Here is a 17,338-nt window from a genome sequence, read left to right as displayed (position 1 = left end):
ACAAATCAGACAAAATCTTCCATAAAAAAAACTGTCCATGCAGAAGAAAAATCTTCTCATGTATTTTTTCAGTGATCCATTTTTTCATTAATTTTTACTCCTGATAGTTGAAACAACAGCACCTCAGGAATTTATAACCGAAAGTACTTAAATCTCAGGGCTCTTGTTTCAAAAGCTTTGTCCCCAATCTTTGTCTTCATGTATTGTTTTAATTTGAATTCTGAATTAAAATCTTCTGCATAGTATTCACAATATTACATTCTTAGTGGACCGTCACTCACATAGCAAGTGTCTTGGTCCAGATTTGTCCTGGGCCACTTGAAGACCAGAAGTGATGGATCATTGCCTGAAGTGGCCCACATCCGTGTGCTATCTGGGTTGTGAATTAACCTGAAAGAATCTTCTGTTTCAGATTCACCTGTTGTTGATATAAAGGTCTTTTCACTTGGGTCCTTTTTCCAGATAAGCCGAGGAAGACGAGCATTTCTGTCAGTGGCTCTTCTGATAACCAAGTGAAAGTTGGTGGTTCTCTCACGTTAACCTGTGACACCGATGCCAATCCTGCCCCGACGACTTACTCCTGGTCCCGCAGCAAAAACCAACAAACTGACTCTTGGTTGAAGAACACAAACAGACAAGAGCTGAGTTTAACAATACAAAGAGCAGATGAAGCTTGTTACAGCTGCAGCTCCTCAAACCTCATTGGTAGAGGGGATAAGAGTCAACCAGTGTGCATACAAGTACTGTGTAAGTACTGTGATGTTTCCGATCATTTTTATGTAATTCAAATACTTTGATCATCTGCTTCCAGCTTGTGTGTGAAATGTCAGCCTCTGCTCTCGCTTTAAACTACTGTGCTGCTTATTTTAATTATGAATTCAGAGCCTACACTTGTAGTGGAGTATTTTTGCTCTGCGATATTTCTACTTTTACTTAAATCTCTGTAATTCTTCCACCAGAGTAAAGTATAATTATGTTGATATGAAGCCTTGTGACTCCCAGTAATTATACGGTTTCTTATAGTATACACTTTGGTTTCATGCAATGTTCTATTTTCACAGGTTTGCATGTTATTGTGATCCCTGATCCACTGTCTCCAGACTTACCTTGATTTACATCCTGATGAAACATAAAAACATATATTATGCAGGTTATTCTATATTATAAAGACCATTATACTGAACAGTGGTTAAATCTGACATTTCTCTGTTTTCTATATCTTTGGTTACTGCAGACAGTCCCAAACATGTGACAGTTAAAGCCAATCCTGGTTTTGATGTGAAGGAAAATGTGTTGTTGACACTGAGCTGTTCTGCCGAGTCCAACCCACCAGTGAGCTCTGTCACCTGGAGGAAGACGACTGATGGGAGAGAGGAAATCATCCAACAGACTCAGACTCAGACCTTCAGGGTGAATTCAGCCAGTCCCTCTGACAGTGGACTGTACAGCTGTGAAGCCACCAATGACATTGGAAGTGGAAAGTCACAGCCAGCTGAGGTTAAAGTCAGATGTGAGTAGAATGATGCACTTGTGATGGTGAATGGATAAACAAGGAGGATAAATTCTACATTACTGTGTATAAAGTAAATACTGATCAGACGTGCTGGTTCTAAAAAGAAGAAAACATTACTCCACAGAGTCAAAAACATCACAGGGTTCTTTTAACTATTGTGTAAATTAATTCATTTATTAAACTTATCCAATATTTCTTTGAACTGAAAACGTCTATTTCAACATGAAAATAACGTTTAGCAAACCTGCTAAACATTATTTAAAAAAAAAAAAGGAACAGTAACATTAAATCAGTGGCTGTAGTTTGCTTCAAAGAGAGATTGTTGAGAAAAAAATTGATAGTTTCACCAGGTGAATCTGAAGCCAGTCTGTTTTTTTTTTTGTTTTTTTTTAAAGATTATTTTTTGGCATTTTTATGCTTTATTGATAGTTTTAGAGACAGAGTTGAAATGGGGCAGAGAGGGGAGTGACATGCAGAGAACGACCGCGGGCTGGAATCGAACCCGGGTCCGCTGCTGGCCGAGGCCCATGGGGGGGACGCCCTACCAACTGAGCTAAGGGCGCCCCGAAGCCAGTCTGTTTTATCCTCCCATTTAAAGTTTCACATTCTTCTCAGTCTGGCTTTAAAGATTTGTTGTGTTATTCATGTTTGATCTTTGATGATGTTCAGAAAATGACGTTGTCTTTTCTCCTGAATTTCCCATCTAGTTTCTCCAAAACACACACACATCACGGAGTCGGCAGAGAAGCAGGAGCTTGACGGGAGGAGCTCCGTGATGCTGAGCTGCTTCAGTCACAGCTTTCCCCCAGTCCAACACTACTCATGGTACAGGAGGAGTCAGGGAGAGGAGAGGATGGAAATTGTGTCCGAGCATCAAAACCACACAGTGTACTCAAACCAGTCAGGAGTCTACTACTGCATCGCAAAAAATGAAGTAGATCACAGTTTGTCTGATCCCGTCCATCTGTTTGAACGTGAGTGAATTTCAAGGTCTTATAACTGTGTGTTTTATTGCTCAGGAGACATGTGGGAGGTTTATATCAGATCATGATTTCTGGTTGTTCGTCCATACGTCCTATGTTTGTGAACATGACATCTCTAGAAGGTCTTGAGGGGATTTCTTTAAACCTTAAATGTAAATGTTCAGTGTGATTCAGGAATGAAATTATAAGAATGTGGAGGTCAAAGGTTAAGATTGTGTCCTCACAAAACTGTGAACTCACAAGGCATACTTACACAAACCTCAACTTTCGATGAGAACTCAAAACTGTGAAGTGATTAGATATCAGTGGTCAAAGGTCACAGTGGCCTCATCAGAATCTTGGTTGATGGAGGTAAACATCTGCGGAACAGTATTTCTAGTTCAGTCTTAAATAAATATCTACACAAGGAATAAAGTTTAAACTAATTCTCCATGTTCACAAGTCTATATGATGCTCTCTCTCTTTTGACCACAGGAGACTATCTGGAGAACCTGAGGTTCCTCATTGTTGCTCTACTTCTCCTGATGATTATCAGTGTAATTGTGGTAAATTTAAGGTGAATGAATAAGAGGTGCATTTGATCAAATTCAATAAATACATTTCAGAGATGGTCTGCCTTGTTTTACCACATCATGTCCCTCTATGTTTTCAGATACTGGAGGAAATCTGTTCAACAAGGGACAACAAACAATGAATCCCCTTCTGGTTTTTCGGTAATGACACATTTGTTTAAACTTAAAAATCTATTTCTAATTGACTATTTGAATATTGGAAATCATAGCAAACAGTGATTATGGAGAGTACAGTTATAAGATTTAGGATATTTAAGCCTCTGCCTCATCACTTCTGACCTGTTACAGCTCTAAAACTACTAATTCTTCTAAATACTCTAAATTATGTCATAATTTCAATAATATGTAATCAAATATGTTTTAATGGTGATATCACAAAGCCTCCAAAGTCCCAGAATGTTTTGTTAATTTTATGTTAAGAACACAAGATCCAAGGATCTGAAAAAAAACAACAACATGTGCACATTAGATTTTAAAATGATAAATAATCTATCATGATATCTCCAACCACTCAAATTGACCATGTAGAGCTACTGCCTTCCATCTTCTATCATCAGTATTAATCTGGCTCTACAGGCAGATGTGTCTTTTACTGTTCAAGCTGTTGCTTTTCCCTCCTTGTTCTTCCATATCCTGCCCTCACTGTTTGCCCTGTCAGTAGCTGTCTATCAGTACACTTATATCTCAGTATACTGGGGCCAATGATTAAAAGACAACCTGTACAGCATCCATTTTAGAGCATGAATGAAGAGATTCAGTTGCTGCTGGATAATCATGTGGTTAGAGGAAACAAAAATCGTCAGGAGATGAAACCTCCCCTTCACCCATTTATTCTGTGCAACAAACAAAACAATTAAATCAAGAAAAATTTCTTCAAGTCCTTAGAGAATCAGATGTGAGTCTTGTATGAACTTTATTGTGCGTTAAATCCAGAAATTGTCACTCAAATAATCTATAAACTACCTCCGCTCTCATCCTAGAATGAACCAGAGAGCCTGCAGGACTATGAAAACATTAGTGATGCAGCTGCACGTGCACCAACATCTCCAAATCTACTTGACGACCACACCAGTGAAGGTGAAGTGGAGCTGAACTTTCCACAGGTGAGATTCACAGCGACGCCCCGACGTCAGATGACCAACAGAGACTCCAGCAGCTCACACCAAGATGAGAGTCTTTACTCTAACGTCAGGATTTGACCCGAGATGTTCTCGTCCTGCTTTTTACAGCTACCTCGGGCCTGAGGAAGTTTATATTCACAATAAGTCAACACAGAGAGTCTGAAGAGTTCATGTGTTAAACCGTGTTGCCATTAGGAGTATTTTAAAACTAGTTAGCAAGAAGGCACAGAAGTTACATTACTGAGCTAAAATATAATATATCAATATTTAAAACTGTTAATTAAAGGTTCTGGAGAAAATAGTGAACAAAGCTAAATGTGAGGGATAAACGGTTAAAATCCTTATTTTGAAACTTAAAATGTAAATAATGTGAGTGTAAAATGTATTAATAACTTTTGATATAATCTATATATATAAATAACATGCAGTTAGACAAGAAATGCTGAGAATCACTGCTGAATGTTTTTTTTGTGCTTTCCAGTGTTGTGAACTTAATCCAAACCCACACACCTGAAATGTAAATATCCTGTTGCTCAAAATAAAATGAAATATGTTGGAACAAATTATGAACTTTCTTTCTTTGTATTCAACAGCACAGTTATATAACACTAATACTGCCCTGAGTGGGAACAGTGGGAACACTGGTCCTTGTCTCTCATCATCACCACCTTTCTGTCTTTCTCTCTTGGGCTTGACTTCAGCCTCTTGTTCCTTCCCAAAGGAAAGTGTGTCTGAAGAAATCTCTTCATTTGAGTCTCAGTGAAGAAACACAACAACCCAGCTCATATATTTACATTGTAACAGTGCAGAGTAGATTCTGTTCTGTTCATTCACTAATTGACCTTGTGTTGTAAGAGTAGAGCTTCAATGAGCTTCAATGTGTTTAAGAGAGAGAGAGAGAGAGAGAGAGAGAGAGAGAGAGAGAGAGAGAGAGAGAGAGAAAGAGAGAGAAAGTATAAAGATGGACAAGGTCAGTTACAGTGTGTTGGAAAATAAATACAACAGCTTCTCTGTTATTTCTCTAGTGCTGCAGAAAGTGAAGGGTGTGAACCCTGAAGTGAGAAGAGGCTTCAGCCCGGGAGGAGAACAGACATCTCCCCTGTACGTCACCGACTCCGGTCTGGAGGTCGAGCAGGAGACGTTAACACTACATTACCTTGTATGTTTACCAGAAGATGATCCACTCCACCTCCTACTCACTCACCCACCGCCCACATACACACATTTTTAAATAATACCGAGGTCCGGACCTGCATGGAGCTGATTAAGTTACTTCAGATGAAGGTATTTGTCTGGGTCATGCTCTCCTGAACAACTAAAGACAGGTGAAGGGTCATAAGTTGTGGAAGGGCAGTCTGTTGGACGACTTGGGCAAAGACCTTCCAGAGATCCGAGCCCAAGCCCTTCTCTTGGCTCTCCCGACGCTCACCTCAGCCCTGGTCACCCAGAAAAAGGAGGCCTTCAAAGCTCCACGATGGGCCTCTGCGTCGCTATCTGTTGGGATGTCTGCCGTTCCCGTCCCCCTGGTGGCTTCTATGGTGGACTCGTGAGTAGCGGTGTGGATCCTGACAAAAGCTCAGTTATCTCTGTGCCTGGATGACAAATCAGTCGAGCGACTGGCCCGGCAGCGAGGCGTGGAACCCCCGAGACTTAAAGGGCTGCGGACCTGTGTGCTGTCAGGGGAGGTTACCAAAGGGGAAGTGAAGAGGCGGCTGGCGGCGGCAGAACAGGACTTGGCCACGGTGTCATCAAAGCTGGTGGAGACGGCCATGCCCAGACACGCCTGTTAAGCCAGCTGCTCCTTCACAGCCATGCTGCAAGCTCTGAACGGCGCCATTGATGAAATGGCGGCCGATGCCGTGAAGATCGTGGCTGCAGCTCTCTGGGAGTGAAATGCTTTTCTCTGTGTGAGATGTTTCCTGTTTACGTGTTGTTCACCTGCACTTTTATGTTTATTCATCTCTCCACAAACCCTTTTGATACGTTTTCACATTGTTAGATGAAGTTTTAAATAGAGACACTCTGAATACTATGTGAGCAGGAATTCTCTAAATAAATATGAAGTAATGAAAACTGCTCTGTGTCTGTGAACAAGACTTCACCACAAAGAACAACTAATAGAGGAAGTGGGGGGAAGAGCATCTGAGTGCAGATACCGTGAGAACCTGCAAACTCCATCACTGTAATCAGAATAACTTCAAGAAGCAGTTTTTCCGGTTTGCATGACAGGGGATGATAATCATTTCTTTGCATCCCCTTTCAAAGTGTGAACACTTCCTTTTTCTGTAAAGTCTCATTCTCGGAGCGAGGCTGTGTGTGACAGACTGATACAAGTGGGTCCTCTGAGGTAAGAACAAGCTTCAATGGTTATTTATCTCCTCATGATGTTAATCTACTAGAGTAAAATAAATTGTTTCAGAAGTTTTATTTACAGTAGATACACTGATTACAAACAAAATGATTTTTTTTTCATAAAATTTATAATAATTTAAAACACTTTTTCTTCCAGTCAGTTGAAAAACTTTTTTCCAAATGAAAACTCAAACATCGGTTTCAGACGTCGTAGTTCCCTGAAGACTGAGATGAACCCAAAGAGACAGATATGACTTTTTAAACTGTATATTTCAGACTAAAGGTTCAAAAATGTAAATGTAATGAATACACTGTTATTTTTCCAGTCGACATATTGTATATGTGTTCTTTGGGTTCTTTGAATAAAAGTTAGTCGGACAAGTAGCTAATGTCAAATAAAATTAAAAAAGAAAACAGAAAATAAACAATACTTTAGTTATTAAAGTAAAAAAGAAACTGAACTCTGGGATTAACAAAAACACTTAATTTCCTTTAATAAATGACTAATTCTGCATAGAGGTCAGGTGAATTTTGTGTTTTCAAACCACAAGTTCACAACCATTTTGACATGAGGAACAAAACAAAGACAACTCTAACTGTCAGTAAAAGAAATGAAAAGAAGAAGAAGGAAATTCTGACACAAGCTGAAAAATAACTTATAATCACACGTTTTACAGTAAATAGAGAAAGTTATGTGATCTTAAGATGTTTTTATCCACTTTGAATTTTTTATTTGTTTCAGAAATCCAGTTGTAGTCCCACATGAGATGGAGGCTCAGACAGTCACGTGGTTGGTTTTTCTGGCCCTAATAAAACGTAAGGATTTTATTTTTCCATTTTGAAAATAAAGTTGGTGTTTTTTTTCCAACATTTGCATTAAAGATTAACTGACTTCTCCACTTGTGTTTTCACCGACAGATGTTTCTACAAGTGACCCTGGAAGTCCCGTTAAATGTATGTACAATACAAATCTGAATATGGAAATATGTTTCATAATATACATAAAATTACAATCAGTACACAAATGTGTCCTACCTGCCCGAGCAACCAAGGCTCCTCCGGGTGGAAATATAATTATTAACCTAACGTACATGAAAAATGGACATTTGAACATAAACCATTGATAAAACGACAGAATGCATCTTTGAGATCATTTTAGTTGATGTGTATTTTTACTTTTTAGTTTGGTTCATGTCCCATTTACAAAAATTCACGAGGTGAGATTTATACTGCAATCAGGCACCAGGTGTCGATCTAGACACTTTGACTTCACTTTTAGTCGATGGTTTGAACTCTTCAAGATCAGTTATGACTCTAGAGCAGTTTGGCACAAAAAGCTTCACTCTACATAGTTTCACAATCAATTTGGCTACAAAAATCTGTCATAAAAGAATAAATAAACGAACAGAAAACTAGACCTACGTAAAATCAGTGAATGAAGAAAGATAAAAGTTTGTTTTCACCTCCTGACTCAGTCTGCAGTATGTCCTCGTTCAGGCTGTTTCAGAGCCTCAGGGCTCTTGTTTCAAAAGCTTTGTCCCCCAACTTTGTCCTTTTGTACAATAATTCATATCAGCTGGACTGATGAAGAGGAGTTAAGGAGCTTCAGGAGAGGAGTTCACTTTACCACAGATTGTTGGATATTTTGCTCTGCAGAACTTTTACATTTACAAGAAACATATGTAACACAGACTAGAGGGAAGAACAACAATAAAATCATAATGTGCCTTCTTTAAACAAGATTCTGCTTCCTCTCTACAGACCCGCCCACTGAACCTACACTGTCTATGAGGTCTGAGGTCAAAGAAGGTTGGACAATCACCATCAGCTGCACTGCTGAAAGTTTCCCACAGTCAACTCTCACCTTGATGAAGATCAACAGAAATAATCAGGCTTTAATAATCACTGAAGAAAATCTTTATTCACAACCCAGCAACTCTCTCTCCCACGAGTTTAAAGTGACTTCATCCGACGCTGGCTGGTACTTCTGCCGTGCCCAGAACACTGAGGGCTCAAAGGACAGCAAGCAGCAGGAGTTGGTGGTGAAATGTGAGTGTTTCAGCTGCGGCTTTATGTTTTAAACAAACAAATCAGACAAAATCTTCCATAAAAAAAAGCTGTCCATGCAGAAGATAAATCTTCTCGTGTATTTTCTCAGTGATCCATTTTTTTCATAAATTTTTACTTCTAATAGTTGAAACAACAGCACCTCAGGAATCTATAACCGTAAGTACTTAAATCTCAGGGCTCTTGTTTCAAAAGCTTTGTCCCCAAACTTTGTCCTTTTGTACAATAATTCATATCAGCTGAACTAATGAAGAGGAGTTAAGGAGCTTCAGGAGAGGAGTTCCCTTTACCACAGATTGTTGGATATTTTGCTCTGCAGGACTTTTACATTTACAAGAAACATATGTAACACAGACTAGAGGGAAGAAAAACAACAAAATCATAAAGTGCCTTCTTTAAAGAAGATTCTGCTTCCTCTCTACAGACCCGCCCACTGAACCTAAACTGTCTATGAGCTCTGAGGTCACAGAAGGTCAGACCATCACCATCAACTGCACTGCTGAAAGTTTCCCACAGTCAACTCTCACCTTGATGAGGACCTATCCAAATCCTCAGGCTTTAATAATGACTGAAGAAAATCTTTATTCACGACCCATCAACTCTCTCTACCACACGTTTACTGTGACTTCAGCCGACGCTGGCTGGTACTTCTGCTGTGCCAGGAACACTGAGGGCTCAAAGGACAGCGAGCAGAAGAAGTTGGTGGTGAAATGTGAGTGTTTCAGCTGCGGCTTTATGTTTTAAACAAACAAATCAGACAAAATCTTCCATAAAAAAAACTGTCCATGCAGAAGAAAAATCTTCTTGTGTATTTTTTCAGTGATCGAGTTTTTTCATTAATTTTACTTCTGACAGTTGAAACAACAGCACCTCAGGAATTTATAACCGTAAGAACTTAAATCTCAGGGCTGTTGTTTCAAAAGCTTTGTCCCCAAACTTTGTCTTCATGTATTGTTTTAATTTGAATTCTGAACTAAAATCTTCTGCATAGTATTCACAATATTACATTCTTAGTGGACCGTCACTCACATAGCAAGTGTCTTGGTCCAGATTTGTCCTGGGCCAGGAGAAGACCAGAAGTGATGGATCATTTCCTGAAGTGGCCCACATCCGTGTGCTATCTGGGTTGTGAATTAACCTGAAAGAATCTTCTGTTTCAGATTCACCTGTTGTTGAGATAAAGCTCATTTCACTTGGGTCCTTTTTCCAGATAAGCCGAGGAAGACGAGCATTTCTGTCAGTGGCTCTTCTGATAACCAAGTGAAAGTTGGTGGTTCTCTCATGTTAACCTGTGACACCGATGCCAATCCTGCCCCGACGACTTACTTCTGGTCCCGCAGCAAAAATCAACAAACTGACTCTTGGTGGAAGAACACAAACAGACGAGAGCTGAGTTTAACAATACAAAGAGCAGATGAAGCTTGTTACAGCTGCAGCTCCTCAAACCTCATTGGTGGAGGGGATAAGAGTCAACCAGTGTGCATACAAGTACTGTGTAAGTACTATGATGTTTCCGATCATTTTTATGTAATTCAAATACTTTGATCATCTGCTTCCAGCTTGTGTGTGAAATGTCAGCCTCTGCTCTCGCTTTAAACTACCGTGCTGCTTATTTTAATTATGAATTCAGAGCCTACACTTGTAATGGAGTATTTTTGCTCTGCGATATTTCTACTTTTACTTAAATCTCTGTAATTCATCCACCAGAGTAAAGTATAATTATGTTGATATGAAGCCTTGTGACTCCCAGTAATTATACGGTTTCTTATAGTATACATTTTGGTTTCATGCAATGTTCTATTTTCACAGGTTTGCATGTTATTGTGATCCCTAATCCACTGTCTCCAAACTTACCTTGATTTACATCCTGATGAAACATAAATTCTTCAGGGTCATTATATATTATAAAGACCATTATATTGGACAGTGGTTAAATCTGACAGTTCTCTGTTTTCTATATCTTTGGTTACTGCAGACAGTCCCAAACATGTGACAGTTCAAGCCAATCCTGGTCTTGATGTGAAGGAAAATGTGTTGTTGACACTGAGCTGTTCTGCCAAGTCCAACCCACCAGTGAGCTCTGTCACCTGGAGGAAGACGACTGATTGGCGAGAGGAAATCATCCAACAGACTCACACTCAGACCTTCAGGGTGAATTCAGCCAGTCCCTCTGACAGTGGACTGTACAGCTGTGAAGCCACCAATGACATTGGAAGAGGAAAGTCACAGCCAGCTGAGGTTAAAGTCAGATGTGAGTAGAATGATGCACTTGTGATGGTGAATGGATAAACAAGGAGGATATATTCTACATTACTGTGTATAAAGTAAATACTGATCAGACGTGCTGGTTCAAAAAAGAAGAAAACATTACTCCACAATGTCAAAAACACAACAGGGTTCTTTTAACTATGGTGTAAATTAATTAATTCATTAAACTTATCCAACATTTCTCTGAAATGAAAACATCTATTTCAACATGACCAAAGTGGCCTGTTGTCATAACATGATTTATTTAAATAGCGCTTCTCAAAACAACGTTACAAAGGGCTTCCCAAATAACCAAAAAGGCAAAACACATCAAAATATGAATATGAATTTTAAAACAAATTAAAAATCGGTCATAAAAGAATAAATACAATAATAAAAACTAGACCTATGTAAAATCAGTGAATGAAGAAAGATAAAAGTATGTTTTCAGCTCCTGACTCAGTCTGCTGTATGTCCTCGTTCAGGCTGTTTCAGAGCCTCAGGGCTCTTGTTTCAAAAGCTTTGTCCCCCAACTCTGTCTTAGTACAATAAATCATATCTGCTGGACTGATGAAGAGGAGTTTAGGAGCTTCAAGAGAGGAGCTCCCTTTACCACGTATTGTTGGATATTTAGCCTTGCAGTACTTTTACATTTGCAATAAACCTATGTGACACAGACTATAGGGATGAGAAACGATAAAATCATAATGTTCCTTCTTTAAAGAAGATTCTGCTTTCTCTCTACAGACCCGCCCACTGAACCTAAACTGTCTATGAGGTCTGAGGACACAGAAGGTCAGACCATCGCCATCAGCTGCACTGCTGAAAGTTTCCCACAGTCAACTCTCACCTTGATGAGGACCGACACAAATAATCAGGGTGAAATAATCACTGAAGAAAATCTTTATTCACGACCCATCAACTCTCTCTACCACACATTTACTGTGACTTCAGCCGACGCTGGCTGGTACTTCTGCCGTGCCAGGAACACTGAGGGCTCAAAGGACAGCAAGCAGCAGGAGTTGGTGGTGAAATGTGAGTGTTTCAGCTGCGGCTTTTTTTTTCAACCAAACATATCAAACCAAATTTTTCTTAAAAGATCTATAAATACAAAAGTAGCTTTTCTCATTTACTCCTCCATCAACTTTTACTTCTGACAGTTGAAACAAAAGCACCTGAGAAATGAATCACATAAACTAACTGTGTCTATTTGATTAAGTTCTGTAGAGTTTAGAAAATATCAATAAACTACCAGACCCTATATAAAGTCATTTAATCTATAAATTATAAATAATAATGATCCAGTAATGTTACGTGCTGCCACTCTGCCACTTAATGAATACTCCTGATAAACTACTGTGCTGCTTGTTTAAATTATGAATTCAGGGCCTATACTTGTAATGGAGTATTTTTGTACTGCAATATTTCTACTTTTACTTAAATCTCTGTAATTCTTCCACCAGAGTAAATTATTATTCTGTTGATATGAAGCTTTGTGATTTTAAGCACTTGTAATTTTTCTTATAGTACAATTTGTGGTGTAATTATGTAATGCAATGAATTATTTTCACAGGTTTGCATGTTATTGTGCTCTCTTATATAAATTAGTCCACTACCTACAAATTAACCATGAAATAGACCCTGATGAAATAAAAAACATTTATTATGCAGGGTCATTCTATATTATAAAGACCATTATACTGAACAGTGGTTAAATCTGACAGTTCTCTGTTTTCTATATCTTTGGTTACTGCAGACAGTCCCAAACATGTGACAGTTCAAGCCAATCCTGGTCTTGATGTGAAGGAAAATGTGTCGTTGACACTGAGCTGTTCTTCCAAGTCCAATCCACCAGTGAGCTCTGTCACCTGGAGGAAGACGACTGATGGGAGAGAGGAAATCATCCAACAGACTCAGACTCAGACCTTCAGGGTGAATTCAGCCAGTCCCTCTGACAGTGGACTGTACAGCTGTGAAGCCACCAATGACATTGGAAGTGGAAAGTCACAGCCAGCTGAGGTTAAAGTCAGATGTGAGTAGAATGATGCACTTGTGATGGTGAATGGATAAACAAGGAGAATATATTCTACATTACTGTGTATAAAGTAAATACTGATCAGACGTGCTGGTTCCAAAAAGAAGAAAACATTACTCCACAATGTGATGTCATTCAAAATAAGGTTTAGCAAATCTGATCAGAAATAAGTAAAAAAATTGAACACTTACCTAAAATCAGTGGCTGTTAGGGTTAACCCTTTGCTAGGAAGAGAAATTGCTGAGAGAAAAATTGAAAGTTTCATCAGGAGAATCTAAAGCCAGTCTGTTTTATCTTTTATTGTTTCAATGCCCATTAACTGGTGCGAAAATACGTTTCACATTCTTCTCAGTCTGGTTTTAAAGAGCAGCAATAATGTCACTTCACTTGTTGTGTATTTCATGTTTGATCTTTGATGAGGTTCAGAAAATGACGTTGTCTTTTCTCCTGAATTTCCCGGCTAGTTTCTCCAAAACATACACACATCACGGAGTCGGCAGAGAAGCAGGAGCTTGACGGGAGGAGCTCCGTGATGCTGAGCTGCTTCAGTCACAGCTTTCCCCCAGTCCAACACTACTCATGGTACAGGAAGAGTCAGGGAGAGGAACAGGATGAACTTGTGTCAAAGCATCAAAACCACACAGTGTACTCAAACCAGTCAGGAGTCTACTACTGCATCGCACAAAATGAAGTAGATCAAAGTTTGTCTGATCCCGTCCATCTGTTTGAACGTGAGTGGATTTCAAGACCTTATAACTGTGTGTTTAATTGTTCAGGAGACATGTGAGAGGTTTATATCAGATTATGTTTTCTGGTTGTCCATCAGTACATCCCATTTCCTACGTCCTTCGCACAAACACACAATAAGAATCAAGGAGTAAATGATTTGATTTCGTAGCCAAAGGTGAAGCTCGATATGATGCTCTCTCTCTTTTAGCCACAGGAAACTCTCTGCACATCCTGAAGTTCATCGTTCCTGCTCTATTTGTCCTGATGATTATCATTTTAATCGTCATAGTTTTAAGGTGAATGAATAAGAAGTGAATTTGATTAAATAAATACATTTCAGAGATGGTCCGGCATGTGTAACCACATCATGTCCCTCTATGTTTTCAGACTCAGGAGGAAAAAATCTATTCAACAAGGAACAACAAACACCAAATCCCCTTCTGGTTTTTCGGAGCAGTTGAGTCGTCCAGACGCCCCTGAACACCAGCCTCTTCCAGAGAGCACGTAAGACCACACCCACTCAACACACTGTCCCCACCCAGGACAAGGATCATCATGTGGGACAGAGTCAGACATGGACTGCTGCTCATGCTATAGTCAAAGCATCCATTTATTTTCTATATCCTCCGACATGAATAACACAATGAAAGTCTGCCCTGTTATTTATAATAGTCATTCACTCTGTATGCATATGTTTATTCTTACATATCTTTTATATTCCACAGGCCTCCGACCGACATCAACCTTGTTTACAGCATTTTGAATCTGCCCCAGGTGAGTCCCGGGTTGAGACAACACTTTAAACTAGAAAACAATAAGTTAAAACAGTCTTTAAACAGAGACTTTAGTAAAACTCAAGAAGATTTATATTAAAAAGAGTTTAATTCAAAGTGTCTAGTCATGGTGGCCTGTTGTCAGAACCGTGTCGTAGCACAATAGATTTTTTAATTATTTAACAACCAGTTGTTGAAACTTCAACATTTATATCTAATTGGCTTTATGTATATTGAAATCGTAGGAAACAGTTATTAAGGAGAGTACAGGTCTAAGATTCAGGATATTTAAGCCTCTGCCTCATCACTTCTAACCTGTTACAGCTGTAAAACTACTGATTCTTCTAAATACTCTAAAGCAAATCTAGATATACCTAGTTAACAAATCTAGAAAAATTTCTGTAAAAAACAACAAAAATGGTTGATTTTCAGTGCTTACGAATTGAAAACAAAATTAAAATGCAGTTTGTAGTTGTACTGCATCTCAGAACCATATGTACATCAATATATAACCTTCATGACTTAAATGTACAGACATGTAGCTGACATGTTGAGAGAACGTTAAAGTAAAGGTGATCAATAACAATCATGGTTTGTGCCGACTGTAGGGGCGTGCTTAGGCCCGATTTAAGCTTGTCTATTCATTCTGTTGGGAGAACTGCTACTCGATAGACGTAGGTGTTATAACTCTCCTAAGAAATTGTTTCTCAACCAGCGAATGTGGTAAAGTTGACTGTTATTGCAATTAATTGTTTTGGCTATTATGCCAATTCATTTTTCTCATTACAAAGTATTTTTTTCCGCTCTTTTGTTTTATTTAATATTGTCATTATTAATGCTGCCCTTTTGGGCCTTCTTTTTGGGAAAACAAAAATTCCCATCACACAAACTACATCTCCAACACCTCCTGAGAGTTTTTCTACCTAGGTCAACTGCTCTTGTACATCTCTCTTTAACACGCATGCACAGGGGAAAACTACCTGCAGTTTCTAGCCCCAAGCCGGTTTCAAGGGTCCCCTCATCACCTTTATATTATTTTAGATATATTTTTCTTATTTTAGATATTTTTCATGATATTCAAGAGTAATCTGGAAATGTGTTGAAATATCAAAGTTAATTTTGCAGACCCCCTGCAATGCCGTCACGGACCACCAGGGGGCCGCGGACCCCTGGTTGAAAACCCCTGCTCTAAAGTCATAATTTCAATCATATGTTATCAAATATGTTTTAATGGTGATATTACAAAGCATCCAAAGTCCCAGAATCTGTTATTTGTTTTAGTTTGAGAAAACACGATGCAAGGATCTGAAACAAGACAACAACATGTGCACATCATTTTTAAAAATTATGAATAAATAATCTATCATGATATCTCCAACCCCTCAAATTGACCATGTAGAGCTACTGCCTTCCATCTTCTATCATCAGTATTAATCTGGCTCTACAGGCAGATGTGTCTTGTACTGTTCAAGCTGTTGCTTTTCCCTCCTTGTTCTTCCATATCCTGCCCTCACTGTTTGCCCTGTCAGTAGTTTTCTATCAGTACACTTATATCTCAGTATACTGGGACCATTATATAAAAGACAACCTGTACAGCATCCATTTTAGAGCCTGAATGAAGAGATTCAGTTGCTGCTTGATAACCACTGATGTTTTCTGTCTGCATCTGCTCAGGCTGCCTCTGCACAAAACCACACAAGACTGCAAGATGGAAACACCGAGGAGGATTCTGTCAACTACGCTCCTCTGAACTTTAAGAATAATCTGAAGTGAGAATTTAATCTTTGTGATACAATACCAGAACAACAAAGTCGTTATTAATCAGCACATGTCATGTTGATATTTGTTTTTCAAGGAAGAAGCAAAGAAAGGTGGAAGAAGACTCTGTGTATGCGAAGGTGTCCAAGCCAACACGAGTTAAAAAGGTCAGGAACCGTGACCTCTCATTTCTTTATATCAGTCCATATATTTTGCTATTAGGTGAATTTAATCCAGAAATTGTAGCACAAATAAACTTTAAACTACCTCCGCTCTCATCCTAGAAGGAACCAGAGAGCCTGCAGGACTGTGAAAACATTAGTGATGCAGCTGCACGTGCACCAACATCTCCAAATCTATTTGACGACCACACCAGTGAAGGTCAAGTGGAGCTGAACTCTCCACAGGTGAGATTCACAGCGACGCCCCGACGTCAGACGACCAACAGAGACTCCAGCAGCTCACACCAAGATGAGAGTCTTTACTCTAACGTCAGGATTTGACCGAGATGTTCTCGTCCTGCTTTTTACAGCTACCTCGGGCCTGAGGAAGTTTATATTCACAATAAGTCATCACAGAGAGTCTGAAGAGTTCATGTGTTAAATCGTGTTGCCATTAGGAATATTTTAAAACAAGTTAGCAAGAAGGCACAGAAGTTACATTACTGAGCTAAAATATAATATATCAATATTTAAAACTGTTAATTAAAGGTTCTGGATAAAATAGTGAACAAAGCTAAATGTGAGGGATAAACGGTTAAAATCCTTATTTTGAAACTTAAAATGTAAATAATGTGAGTGTAAAATGATTGTATTAATAACTTTTGATATAATCTATATATATAAATGAGATGCAGTTAGACAAGAAATGCTGAGAATCACTGCTGAATGTTTTTTTTGTGCTTTCCAGTGTTGTGAACTTAATCTAAACCCACACACCTGAAATGTAAATATCCTGTTGCTCAAAATAAAATGAAATATGTTGGAACAAATTATGAATTTTCTTTCTTTGTATTCAACAGCACAGTTATATAACACTAATACTGCCCTGAGTGGGAACAGTGGGAACACTGGTCCTTGTCTCTCATCATCACCACCTTTCTGTCTTTCTCTCTTGGGCTTGACTTCAGCCTCTTGTTCCTTCCCAAAGGAAAGTGTGTCTGAAGAAATCTCTTCATTTGAGTCTCAG

The 17,338-nt window shown here is 38.9% G+C and overlaps 2 protein-coding genes across 2 annotated transcripts; both read left to right on the top strand.

Annotated features, from left to right (window-relative positions):
* Positions 1–552: 552 nt before the first annotated feature.
* LOC128449180 (B-cell receptor CD22-like) lies at positions 553–3,046 on the top strand. The gene is made up of 3 exons (XM_053432233.1): positions 553–616; positions 1,235–1,510; positions 2,221–3,046. The coding sequence occupies exons 1-3, from the start codon at positions 553–555 to the stop codon at positions 2,493–2,495; spliced, it is 615 nt and encodes a 204-aa protein (XP_053288208.1). The 3' UTR covers positions 2,496–3,046.
* A 3,291-nt stretch (positions 3,047–6,337) lies between these two features.
* On the top strand, positions 6,338–9,832 carry LOC128449233 (sialoadhesin-like). The gene is made up of 5 exons (XM_053432297.1): positions 6,338–6,536; positions 7,284–7,357; positions 7,460–7,495; positions 8,303–8,590; positions 9,033–9,832. Exons 2-5 carry the CDS (start codon positions 7,309–7,311, stop codon positions 9,350–9,352), a joined length of 693 nt encoding a protein of 230 aa, XP_053288272.1. The 5' UTR covers positions 6,338–6,536; positions 7,284–7,308; the 3' UTR covers positions 9,353–9,832.
* The last annotated feature ends 7,506 nt before the right edge of the window (positions 9,833–17,338 follow it).

The sequence above is a fragment of the Pleuronectes platessa genome, chromosome 10 (genome assembly GCF_947347685.1).
Source record: "Pleuronectes platessa chromosome 10, fPlePla1.1, whole genome shotgun sequence".
In the NCBI taxonomy this organism is placed as follows: Eukaryota; Metazoa; Chordata; class Actinopteri; order Pleuronectiformes; family Pleuronectidae; genus Pleuronectes; species Pleuronectes platessa.
The sequence above is the reverse complement of the archived record's forward strand: the minus strand, read 5'-3'. Positions and strand labels throughout refer to the sequence as shown.

Bases quoted from the DNA above. Each gene is read 5' to 3' on its own strand.
- LOC128449180 (XM_053432233.1), top strand. From the start codon at position 553: ATGCCAATCCTGCCCCGACGACTTACTCCTGGTCCCGCAGCAAAAACC. The intron at 617-1,234 runs GTTGAAGAACAC...TGGTTACTGCAG, and splicing joins AACCAACAAACTGACTCTTG to ACAGTCCCAAACATGTGACA. The intron at 1,511-2,220 runs GTGAGTAGAATG...TTTCCCATCTAG, and splicing joins AGCTGAGGTTAAAGTCAGAT to TTTCTCCAAAACACACACAC.
- LOC128449233 (XM_053432297.1), top strand. From the start codon at position 7,309: ATGGAGGCTCAGACAGTCACGTGGTTGGTTTTTCTGGCCCTAATAAAA. The intron at 7,496-8,302 runs GTATGTACAATA...TCCTCTCTACAG, and splicing joins CCCTGGAAGTCCCGTTAAAT to ACCCGCCCACTGAACCTACA. The intron at 8,591-9,032 runs GTGAGTGTTTCA...TCCTCTCTACAG, and splicing joins GCAGGAGTTGGTGGTGAAAT to ACCCGCCCACTGAACCTAAA.